We start from the raw sequence: 12,893 nt of genomic DNA, 5'->3' as shown, positions 1-12,893 counted from the left end.
CTGGACCAGACATATAACTCATCCAAATCATCCTACCATGGAACAGCTATCAACTCTCTCTGGTATAAGAATATTTTGAAGATAAAGTCACCATGCAGAGTTTGAGAGTTTTAGAGGACGATCTCACCCTGATTTGCTTTGGAGTTTGTGTTATTGAAGAATAACATAAATTGCTAACACTGGTGACCCTTGACCTTAGTATTTATTTAAAGCAGACACCCTCTTCCATAAAAAAAAAACTCCTCTTTCTGAAAAGGGTTGAAGGGGTCTCCTCAAATATTTCCAGAGCCATTGTAAAACCTGTGGGCTAGGAACCTCTCTCTCCTTCTACAACAATGATTGATGTGCCTCTGTTTTGAAGCCACACCCCCTCTGCCTCCCCTCAGTCTCAAACTGCGACTAGAGTGCATCGCCTTAAGGCTCAGCCAAGCCAATCGACAGAGCTTGTATTTAAGATGAACCAATTGACAGAGCCTGCATTTAGATGTGACCCGGATTAACTGCCTCAATTTGTCCATCTGAGATTTACTCATCTGAGTGGTGGCATGTAAAAGAGAGAGAGAGAGAGAGAGAGAGATGCCTGGTCAATTTACTCCCAGTGAACTTCCGTCAGTGCATTCACCTTCATTAAGAAAGGCCATTATGCAGTCTCCACGTAGTAAAAATGTAATTACGGTAGTAGCTCAGAGAGAGAGAGAGAGAGAGAGAGAGAGAGAGAGAGAGAGAGAGAGAGAGAGAGAGAATCACCGTTGAGGTTGTCAAGGACATTCAGAATGCCAATGGACCAGCAGAAAGTGGAGAAGAGTGTTTGAGAATAACAGGAAAGTTCTTCTCCTTGCTGCTGTCTTCCCCATTCAAGGCCTTATTTGATTTTCTAACTTGTGTTTTCATTGCTGCCAAAGGTATTTTGTCGAGCTCTGTGGCAATCAAATTTCATTTGATCATCTATTCAGCAAATTCAAAGGCTGACAAGACAAAAACAACTCACCCGTCTCACGTTTTTCTATTACAAGAAAAGAAGTAACGCTTCTTCTGGCATTGAATAATTGAATAAGGCTCACCCATCTTGTTGTGTGTGTGTGGATGTGTGCTTGTGTGTGCGCTTATGTGTGTGCGTGCTGATATATTTAACACTAGAACAGAACATACCCACACAGGTTCTTCCGTCCGGCGCCAGCTGAAGCCCTGGCGACGGGCACTGACAGCGCACCTCTCCCTTCAGCACCTCACAGCCATACTGGCAGTTGGCCATACCACAGGTACGGGTATCTGGAGGGGGTAAAGCAGCAGGTTATAGCTAGCTCACACACACACACACACACACACACACACACACACACACACACACACACACACACACACACACACACACACACACATACATACACACACAAACATTAAGGACACACACACACACAAACACACACACATAAACACACACATAAACATTAAGGACACACACACACACAAACACACAAGCACACACACAGATCACACACACAAGCGGGTGCGTGGACACAGCAAGACACACAGTGAGGATTAATTACAGCAATATACCCTGGATCACAACCTAGGTATAGTGGAATATTGGCACTCACAAAATACCCACCCTTCGCCCTCCCTTCACTTTCTTTCAACCCTTTCTCACCCTCTCTTCTCTCGCCCTCCTGTTTGTCCTGAAAACACCACTCTGTAGTTCCATTCTCATTGGTCGTTCAGGAGTTCAAGCTGCTCTCCAAAATAAAATGAACTCATTTCTTTGTGTGGAGGCCCCCCCCCCACTTCTCTTCTACAACATTTCCAAAAAAGGAAATGAAAGTTGCTACGTTTGTTGCTGCAGCAGGTACTCTGGAATAGACTGTAGGAGAAAGAAGGAGGAAGGAGAGGAGGGACACAGGCCAGGCTGATAAAACGTTAAGAGTAGCCTGTTGATCAAAGACAATGAGGAGGAAAGGAGGGACGTAGCCAGGCTGATAAAACGTTAGAGTCGCCTGTTGATCAAAGACGAGGAGGAGGAAGAGGAGAAAGAGAGAGGAATATCAACAAATACTTGAGGTGTCCTAAAAACAAACACATAACTGCCAACTGAGTGGACAAAACATTATGAACACCGGCTCTTTCCATGGCCAGGTGAAAGCTATGATCCCTTATTGATGTCACTTGTTAAATCCACTTCAATCAGTGTAGATGAAATGCAGGAGAAAGGTTCAAGAAGGATTTTTAACACTCAACAGTTTCCCGTGTGTATCAAGAATTGCCCACAACCTAAAAGCCATCCAGCCAACTTGACACAACTGTGGGAAGCATTAGAGTCAACATGGGCCAGCATCCTTGTGGAATCCTTTTGACACCTTGCAGAGTCCATGCCTCGAGGAATTGAGGCTGTTCTGATGGCAACGCAATTTGGAATATGTTCTTAATGTTTTGTACACTCGGCATATGTTGATAGAACACACATGGATATTCGGATGTTAAACTTCAACGGTATCTTGGGTTTTTGTTCCTGATGGGTAAAAGTAGTAAATAATTCTGGCGGTGCAAGAATAAAATCAGAAAAACAAAACAAAACTACATTGCCTCTCAAAGAAGGGGCCTCCACATTCAAGTGGGGCGATATCATTACTGCTTTCATCAAAGGAACACTCAAGTGAACACTTTTATAAGGTTCTCGATAAGATTGTGTGGTTGCAAAAGGTGCAAGGAAAGGAGAAAGAAAAATAGCAGCGGTTACTGGGGGGCAAGCACAGACACACTATCACCTCCACAGGATGAGTCAGAATACCTTTAGGGCTAAGCAATAAAAGTCCCATTTTATATACAAAGGTTAAAGTTCACGTCTCCTTCATATTTGACTGGGGGTGCATCCCAAACGGCACTCTATTCTCTATACAGTGCACTCCTTTTGACCAGGACCTATAGTCATTTAGGATGCATACTGGGGTTGGCTCCCCAGAGCCTGCCTGTAGAGGTAATGGTGAGTGGATAGAACGGGATGTTGACTTTACTTTCCTGAACATTTTACCACAGCAGGAGAGACTGTAGTGTTGTCAAATGTCTAAACGTGGATGTGAAAATGGACTTCATAATTGGAGAGAGAGCACAGTACTCGAATGGCTTTAAAGAGTGAATACATTTGAGGTGAGGGAGAGGAAGCGAGAGAGAGAGTGAGAGAGACAGAGAGAGTGAGAAACAATGAACAGAGAGAGAGGGCGGAGAAATCAAGAGAGAGAGAGAGAGAGAGACAGAGAGGAAAAATGAAGAGACAACAGACTGACAGACAGAGAAATACAGAGGCAAAGAAGAGAAGAGGGACAGACCGTCACACTGTTCACACCACACAGACCCACGTCATGTGACATTCCACTCACTTCCACAGGTCCCGTCAGGCATCAGCATATAGCCATTGAGGCAGTAGCACTTGTAGCTGCCGTATGTGTTCATGCACCTGTGTTTGCACGGCCGGGGCTTCAGACCACACTCGTTCAGGTCTGGAGGGAGAGAAAGAGAGGAATCAGAAGGGGGTAGCGTGGGGGACGGAGAGGAAGGAGAAAGACAGGGAGGAGAAAGGGAGGAAAAGCGGGAGTTAGGCTTCTTCAGCCCACACTTATTTTGTGTCTGGAGGTAGGGAGAGAGAGAGAGGGAGAGAGGGAGAGAGAGAGGGAGTGAGAGAGAGAGGGAGGGAGAGAGAGACAGAGGGGGAGAGAGAGAGAGAGAGGGAAAGAGAGAGAGAGAGGGATGAGAGAGAGGGAGAGAGGGATGAGAGAGAGGGAGAGAGCGAGAGAGCAGGAGAGAGGGATGAGAGAGAGAGCGAGAGAACAGAGGGATAGAGAGAGAGAGAGAGAGAGAGAGAGAGAGAGAGAGAGAGATCAAAGGGCATAGAGTTAATCTGGGTCAAGCCCAGCACATCATTTGTATGGAGTATATGGGAGGGAGTGGGGTGTGGAGGGTGGGGGCCAGTCTCAGGTAAGTGCATAAAGGAAGTGAAGTGTTTCCATGTTCAGACAAGCCCGGCTGCTACCTTCCTCCTCTCCTCCTCTTTTCACAGGAAGACACAGTTAATAACAGCTGTTCCAACTGACCAAGCTGCTTATTACATGCTGCAAATGGTAAAAACAAATGGCTTCCTCGTACGTAACCTTTTAAAGTTCATACCGATGGTGACGTTACTGTTGTGTATTGCCGTGACAACTCCATCGCTGATTTCAGGGTGTTTATTTTGTGACCGTAAATGTCTGGAGCTCCACCCCCCCCTACCCCCCACCCCCCCACCCCCACCCCCCTACCAGTCTATGCAGATATTATTAGAAAACGATCCCTTGTTAAGGTTAGACGCTGTGTGAGCTCAGAGAGAAGAGAATGTACCCGAGGCTCAACACCTGTCAAATACGGCTGAGAAAAACTCAAGTCCTTATCTTTACATTGGTCTGAAACACACAGACACTAACTCAAGTCATTATCTTTACATTGGTCTGAAACACACAGACACTAACTCAAGTCATTATCTTTACGTTGGTCTGAAACACACAGACACTAACTCAAGTCATTATCTTTACATTGGTCTGAAACACACAGACACTAACTCAAGTCATTATCTTTACATTGGTCTGAAACACACAGACACTAACTCAAGTCATTATCTTTACATTGGTCTGAAACACACAGACACTAACTCAAGTCATTATCTTTACATTGGTCTGAAACACACAGACACTAACTCAAGTCATTATCTTTACATTGGTCTGAAACACACAGACACTAACTCAAGTCATTATCTTTACATTGGTCTGAAACACACAGACACTAACTCAAGTCATTATCTTTACATTGGTCTGAAACACACAGACACTAACTCAAGTCATTATCTTTACATTGGTCTGAAACACACAGACACTAACTCAAGTCATTATCTTTACATTGGTCTGAAACACACAGACACTAACTCAAGTCATTATCTTTACATTGGTCTGAAACACACAGACACTAACTCAAGTCATTATCTTTACATTGGTCTGAAACACACAGACACTAACTCAAGTCATTATCTTTACATTGGTCTGAAACACACAGACACTAACTCAAGTCATTATCTTAACATTGGTCTGAAACACACAGACACTAACTCAAGTCATTATCTTTACGTTGGTCTGAAACACACAGACACTAACAGTGGGGTTGAGTAAGTGTTCCATAAGAGTACTGATGTCCACGTTTTAGAAAAATTATACAATTCAAGGGGTTACTTTTTGGTTAATACACTGCACCTGGAGTGGACTCCTTTTGAAGTGTGCTTGGAAGTAGGGTTCCTTGGGAGAACAGGGACCACCAGGAGCTTAAAGGGATACTTCAGGATTTTGGCAATGAGGCCCTTTATCTACTTCCCCAGAGTCAGATGAACTACTAGCATGCTAGCAGATACCCAGAGACTCCCAGTCATTGGGATAACGCCAGTTAGCATGGGCTCGCGAAGCTACCCATGTGTGTGTGCGTAAGGAGGGGGACGACACACATACATGCACACACACTTACACACACACCCCCACACCGTCCCAACAACATTAAAATAACATCTATCTAAGTTACCCCCCCTTCCATGTCTAATTGAGGCACGCCATGTAAATAAATCTCCATCTCAGCTGTACATGATGGCCGGTCGTTTTAAAGCCTGGCCCACTTCAGAGTGAAACCATGAGCGGCGCCATCTTTAGCTCTGGGGCAACGCGCGGAATGGGAATGCATTCTTTGGGTGCTTTGGCCGCTGGCATGCCCGTCTGTATCGGACAGATGCTACAGATTTAAATAGATGAATGAGACGAGGAGCGGAGTGTACCTCGGTCGTGTAACTCGGTCGTCTACCACGGTATTAATGTGAATTGGCTAGCCCGCTAAGGTCATGTCAGCGCCGTGATTGGTGGTAGGGGAGAAACGGTCTGTTTAAATCCTCCGCTGTGCCATTGGGCTTAAGTCAATTTCCAATGCAGTAAATGTTAAGGGATGACTGACAGTCTGACAGAACGTGTTGGGGACGGTTTAGAATAGAACCCTGTGGTGCACTAGAATACAGTAAATGAGATACTATGATTAGTCTAGTTTTGACTTCCAATTGTCCAATAGCACTAATTCACATAAAAGAACTAAGAGAAGCTGCTCTATTGGTTTCTAAGAGTAGCTTCTCTATTGGTTTCTAAGAGAAGCTTCTCTATTGGTTTCTAAGAGAAGCTTCTCTATTGGTTTCTAAGAGTAGCTTCTCTATTGGTTTCTAAGAGAAGCTTCTCTATTGGTTTCTAAGAGAAGCTTCTCTATTGGTTTCTAAGAGAAGCTTCTCTATTGGTTTCTAAGAGAAGCTTCTCTATTGGTTTCTAAGAGAAGCTTCTCTATTGGTTTCTAAGAGTAGCTTCTCTATTGGTTTCTAAGAGAAGCTTCTCTATTGGTTTCTAAGAGAAGCTTCTCTGTTGGTTTCTAAGAGAAGCTTCTCTGTTGGTTTCTAAGAGAAGCTTCTCTGTTGGTTTCTAAGAGAAGCTTCTCTGTTGGTTTCTAAGAGAAGCTTCTCTATTGGTTTCTAAGAGAAGCTTCTCTATTGGTTTCAGTGGTTTATATAAAAACATGAAGGTTTTAGTAAATAAAACACATTCAGAAGTTGTTTTTATTGTACTAAATGCTGAATAATTACATTACCCCACAAGCAAATGAATCAAATGAATCACAAGCAAATGAATCAGTTTTATATCCAACATAGTGACTTGTGAAAAAATCTGTCTTTGTGTTTCATCTTCTACACTTGATACCCTTGAGTACTAAACGAGAAGAGATTGTGCATTTGGAGCTGTCACGACAAAGTCATCATATTAAATATCGACTCCCACCAAAACACACAACTAGAAATCGTTGGCAGAATGAGAAACTAAAGTGGCCATTTCAGCTCTGAGATTTCTAATCCAGGCGCAATTACTTGGTCATTTGTATTCTAAAAAGAAAGACTATGTCTCTCCTTGTGGAGTAACGTTGGAGAGACAATCATTAGCACCTGTCGGTGTTCTTTATCATCAAAAAGTGAATTCATACGTAGAATGGAGTGATACGAAACAATGTCATTGAAATTTACATTGGGCGATAACCACCCTGGATATATTGGGTGCTTAACATGTGTTATAAAAATCCTAATCCTTTTTATCGTTAACTTCCAAGCGTAACTCAAACTTGTTTCAAGGTCAAAGAACTATTCCAACACTTCAACTCAGTCTTGTTAGCATCATTAGCACTGTTACTACTGACATACAGTGATTATCGCTAACTATCATTGGCATCTCCTCAGCAACATGGCCAAACACACAAACATGACAAAATGCCCTCTCGACTAGCGACAACTCCTCCCAGACATCTCACCCTGTCTGCTATTTTGGTCGCCACCCCTGTTTTTTTATTGTCACCTTTCATTTGGCCAGTACCCTCCCTGACAGTTCAGTAATCACACACACACACACACACACACACACACACACACACACACACACACACACACACACACACACACACACACACACACACACACACACACACACACACACACACACACACACAAACACACACTTATTCAGAACCCTGGAGCTGGTATTTGCCAGCCATTTCTCCCACTGTCACTCCTGCTTTGTCTGCCGGAGCTCTGCCTTCATCATTAATAAGAGCTGCTGTGGAGAGAGACAAGGGTAAAAGGCAAAGAAACATAAAAAACATTGTCCATTGAAACTCAATTGAAACTGGAGCAAGGAGAGAGAGAGAGAGAGAGAGAGAGAGAGAGAGAGAGAGAGAGAGAGAGAGAGGTATTCGCTTGCCCAGGCAGTGACAACTGAAAACAGCTTGAAAATGTAAATGAAGAGGATGATGGGAAAGGAATGGGTCACGTTCTCAGACAGCACAAGCGCCGAGCAGCAACTAGCGCAGCCAAATGACATACACAGCCTGGCTGAGTCTGTTCCCTGTTGGAAGATAGACAAGACAGAGGGAGACGGGAGGAGATAACGAACGAGAGACAGAGAGCGAGATGAGAGAGGAGATAACAGATAGGACTGACAGAGGAGCGATAGAACCACCACTTGACAAGGTCTTGGGAGTCTATTGTATGTGTCTCTGGAGTTGAACCCTTCACTGAGATATTACTATTTACTGTCAATGAACTGTCGTGATGCATCGAGAGAGGGAGACATTTTATGTATTTTTATTTAACCAGGCAAGTCCGTTAAGAACAAATTCTTATTTATAATGACAGCCTAGGAACAGTGGGTTTAACTGCCTTGTTCAGGGGCAGAAAGACAGCTTTTTACCTTGTCAGCTCGGGGATTCGATCTAGCAACCTTTCAGGGTACTGGCCCAACACTCTAACCACTAGGCTACCTGCCGCCCCAGACATAGAGAGAGAGACAGAGAGAGAGAGACATAGAGAGAGAGATAGAGAGAGATACAGATAAAGAGAGAGAGGAGAAGGAGAGAGTAGTCCAAGTGATTTATTGGGTGGACTGCTTCAAGGTATGCGTCGGCGGTGCGTTTCTGACACGCCACTATCACTTGCTAACAGATTACCCAGGGGGCTCTCTGGTCAAGAACATGCAGGTCTTGAAGTAAAACAACACGATAACGCCAGACAGACAGAGTGGTCCATTGTTCGAACGTGGCTGAGAAACCATGAGAACCCATGTATGTAATGGTTCCCCTTCCGAGCTGTCAGGAAAAATAAGAGAAGGTGGGGGGAGAAAAAGAACGAAAAACTAAAACAGAGGAAGAAATGGGGAATAGGACAGCAGCTTTCAGTGCTGATTGATGAAGGAAAAGGCCACTGCTTCAGAGGGATAAAGGAGAACAGAGAGAGAGGGATGAAGCGAGAGAGAGAGGGATTCAAATAAAGACAGGAAACCGAGTTGCTGGAATAGGAGTCCAGAATAGAAACGCGGTTTAAGTGCAAAGAGGCACAGAGTGGTGTGGCATATTGGCATCATGGCATGCTTGGCGTTCGCTCTGCCATTCCTGCTGCCAGGCCAGGCTCTGGCATCGGCTCTCCTCGAAGGAGGAGGGGAGGAGAGGAGGAAAAGGGGGGGGACATTCATTCTCACTCGGCCCAAGCCATAGAGGACTGAGCCATGCATGTGGGGCATTCAGTGGGTGCTGGGTGTGGCGGGGGGGGGGGCACCCTTCACCACCTCACGTTCCACAGTTTATCTCACCCTCCATCAACACCCCTGCTGGAGGCTGGTGGTCCACAGGAAGAAAGATAGGGGGGTGACTGTCCCATGTTAGGGGGGTTACATAGTCCAGTTCCTCTTCTTATATACGGGAGGGAAGGGGGAGACAAAACAGCACACAAGGAGAGAGAGTGAGAGCTCGCCGCCGGTGGGAGAAACACCCACGCAAACACTCTGGGATTAGTACACCTCTGACCACGACTGCATTCCTGGAGAGCAAGAACGACATTATGCAGCAAAGAGGATTACACATTTGCAGACTAGAATCACACCACAAAAGAGAGAGAAGGAGAGAGAGCCTGTTTCTCCTTCTTCTCCTTCTTCTTCGGACTTCTCCTCCCTCCAGCATTCCTTTGCGTCAGCGATGACATGAGACAGCGTCTCGGAGTCAGAGAGAGTAATCAGTCTGGCTTCTGATACCCTCCACCTATATATCTGGACTTCTGTGTGTGTGTGTGTGTGTGTGTGTGTGTGTGTGTGTGTGTGTGTGTGTGTGTGTGTGTGTGTGTGTGTGTGTGTGTGTGTGTGTGTGTGTGTGTGTGTGCGCTATTGAGAGAGTAGTGACTACCTGATTGATCCAGGCAGTAATACCTGGTCTAACTAATTTGTAAGTCGCTCTGGATAAGAACGTCTGCTAAATGACGTAAATGTAACTACTTCCTTGCCAACTTGGTCCAGTCCAGGGCCTCTTGTCTGTCTGCCTGTCTGCCTTCCTTCCTTCCTGTCTGACTTTGTCTGTCTCTCTGCCTGCCTGCTTCCCTCCCTCCCTCCCTCCCTGTCCACTGACCATTAGGTGACCTTGATAAGGGTGGAGGAGAATGGTAATTGAACAATGGGTGACACAAGGCTAATCATATGATGACATGTAAAGTATCATTTGTAATCCTGTGGCAGCTGCAGTGTTTGACTTTCACCTTTAAAAATATCACCCCAACTAAACAGAGAGAAAGAGACATTGAGAGACAGACAGACAGAGACAGAGACAGAGAGAGAATGGCGCTCAGTTGGTAGAGCATGGCGCTTGCAATGCCAGCGTCGTGGGTTCGATTCCCACAGGGCACCAGTACGAATCAAAGTATGAAGATGAATGTGCATAGCTACTGCAAGTCGCTCTAGATGAGAGCGTCTACTAAAATAGATAGATAGATAGATATCTAGATAGAGTGTAAGTGCGTGCTTAGTTTCCAGATAATAAACACAGCAAAAAGCGTTAAACAGGGGTGTTTAAATTCATCTAACTACAGAGGTTTAAGGCTACTTCCAAACCTTATATTAGCTAACGCTCTCAGAATAGAAAGAGCTTAGGATGACATGAAGGCCAAGCGGTACTCAACTTGAGGTACGTGAAGCATAATATTTGGAGAGATGCCACCGCCGCTGGCTCGCTGACACGTATACGAGAGAGAGTGAAAGAGAGAAATGTAGGGAGGGAAAGAGATAAATGTAGAGAGAGAGAGAGACAGAGAGCAAAATAAATGGAGAGAGGAGGTCGCATAATTGTACAACTCGATTACAGATATTTTTCTTTTGATGTCTGAAACGGTTACATGGCGCTCGCTCCCCCACAGGACCTTTTAATAGCATCTAAACAGCGGGAGACAAGGGTTTAATTGAAACCTCCCGTAGAAAATAATCATCTTATTAAAGGGATTTTGATCTGCGGGAGTGACGGAGCGGGGGGGGGGGTCTGGCACGTTGTCTCAGTGCTAACTGGATTACCTTGGTAATGAGTTTGATTTGGTGTGGTACAGCATCAGTACCCATCTGGCCCCGACACCATGGCCCCACCATGACAAGATGTCATTCTGTTAAAGGGGCAATCTGCGATTGGTAAATCTATTGTTCGAACTGCAGAAAGCGAATACATAAAAGCGTTAACATTTGAAAACAAGCTGGACGTAATTTTGATCAGTAATTGTGATAGAGCGAAACATTTTCAACATTTGGTGTTATTGCAGGGGATGTTTGATCAATGACACGGAATTAATAGCAATGCACAACGTATAATTGTAATACCTCTAATCACAACACTAAATTGCTGGAATAATTGCTCACTAATATGAATAGATCATGGGTATACATTGGTCTCGCCATTACAGTGGTACAGGAAGAAAGAGCGACATAATGTCATGTTCCTAACCAAGCTCGATTCTAGACAGAGAGAAGAGGGAGAGAGAATTCTCCTCAACGATCACCTCTATGGTCCCTCTTGTCGCTGTCACAAACATCTGCTGTGTTGTGGTGCTTTAACGCTGTTGTTAATCACAGTGCCTTGAGGATCAATCCTCTGTGCTCACCACTCAGTTATTGTGGAAGAGGAATGCCTAGCCCTGAGCATACACCTTACTGCACTGTACTGTGTGTGTGTGTGTGTGTGTGTGTGTGTGTGTGTGTGTGTGTGTGTGTGTGTGTGTGTGTGTGTGTGTGTGTGTGTGTGTGTGTGTGTGTGGCCTTTGTGTTATACTTGCAAACACGTTTGTCACGTCCTGACCATAGAAAGATGTTAGGGCGTGAGGGGGGGTTCTATGTTTTCTATTTCTATGTTGTCAGGGTCTAGTTTTGTATTTCTATGTTGGGGTTTTTGTTTGGGATGATCTCCAATTAGAGGCAGCTGGTCCTCGTTGTCTCTAATTGGAGATCATACTTAAGTAGGGTTTTTTTACACCTGGGTTTGTGGGAGATTGTTTTTTGAGTAGTGTATGTTTCAACTCTGCGTCACGGTTTGTTGTTTTGTTCTTTAGTTTATGTATAGCATAGTTTCACAGTGTAAATAAAATGTGGAACGACACACACGCTGCACTTTGGTCCACTTCTCCTTACGAAAGCCGTGACAACGTTTCTATGTTTACAACGCCACATCACTATTTAAACCATTACGGTTCATGTCACCATCTAAGTGGGTGTCTAACCGAACATAAATTAAACATAAGATAGATCGATCGAGTATCGGCATAAAGGAAAACGAACATTCACAGTGTGTCTTCGACTGACATTAGAACGGTAAATCAACGGTTAACAGCAAATCACTACTTTGAATGGAGAAAAGAAATCCAATCTTTAGGTTTTGAATAATGAATTATGTTTCTGCGGCGACGTGGAATGATTCCCGCTGAAGGTTATATCTATTAGACGTATTAGACATACATTACCTCTATATGATCGATCGCTTGAAAAATCCCCAGATTGCCCCTTTAATGAGCTCTTCAGTCAGTCACACCAGATGTCAAAGCCAAGTGCTTGTCTAAGGCACGGCTCTGCCAACTGAGTTCCATGCACACTTAAGCATTTGACATTTTTTAAATGAGAGTTTGTCAGACAAGTCTTATTATAAGTACATTGATAAAAGAGCAACGTCCGTCCTAGTCAAAGTAAGGAAGTCAGAGATGTGTTCATTAGAGCACGCAACGGAAAATGTTATAAAACATTTTGCAGCGGAAAACGAAAATGTAAAAAAAAATGTGTGGACCTGTCTAAGTAGTCCCTCCCAGTTTGAGTCTGTTCTCTTCCTTTGGTTACTAACGAACATGACCCATGTTTGATTATTTTTCTAGCAACTACATCAAAGTTGAGCCGTCCAGCCAACCTGCCATAGGGCCACCTTAGCCTGAGACATGTACGATGACTCATTTCTACATTCCGGAAAGGATTTCAACCCCCTCGCCCCCT

The 12,893-nt window shown here is 44.4% G+C and overlaps 1 protein-coding gene across 1 annotated transcript in view; it reads right to left on the bottom strand.

Annotated features, from left to right (window-relative positions):
* The window catches only part of LOC106602284 (nephronectin), a 52,603-nt gene that overhangs the window by 19,513 nt on the left and 20,197 nt on the right, over nucleotides 1-12,893 (bottom strand). The window contains 2 exon segments of the mRNA XM_045716463.1: nucleotides 1,150-1,269; nucleotides 3,369-3,488. Coding sequence (XP_045572419.1) covers nucleotides 1,150-1,269; nucleotides 3,369-3,488 — 240 coding nt within the window.

Source organism: Salmo salar, chromosome ssa04 (assembly GCF_905237065.1).
Source record: "Salmo salar chromosome ssa04, Ssal_v3.1, whole genome shotgun sequence".
Lineage (NCBI taxonomy): Eukaryota > Metazoa > Chordata > Actinopteri > Salmoniformes > Salmonidae > Salmo > Salmo salar.
The sequence above is the reverse complement of the archived record's forward strand: the minus strand, read 5'-3'. Positions and strand labels throughout refer to the sequence as shown.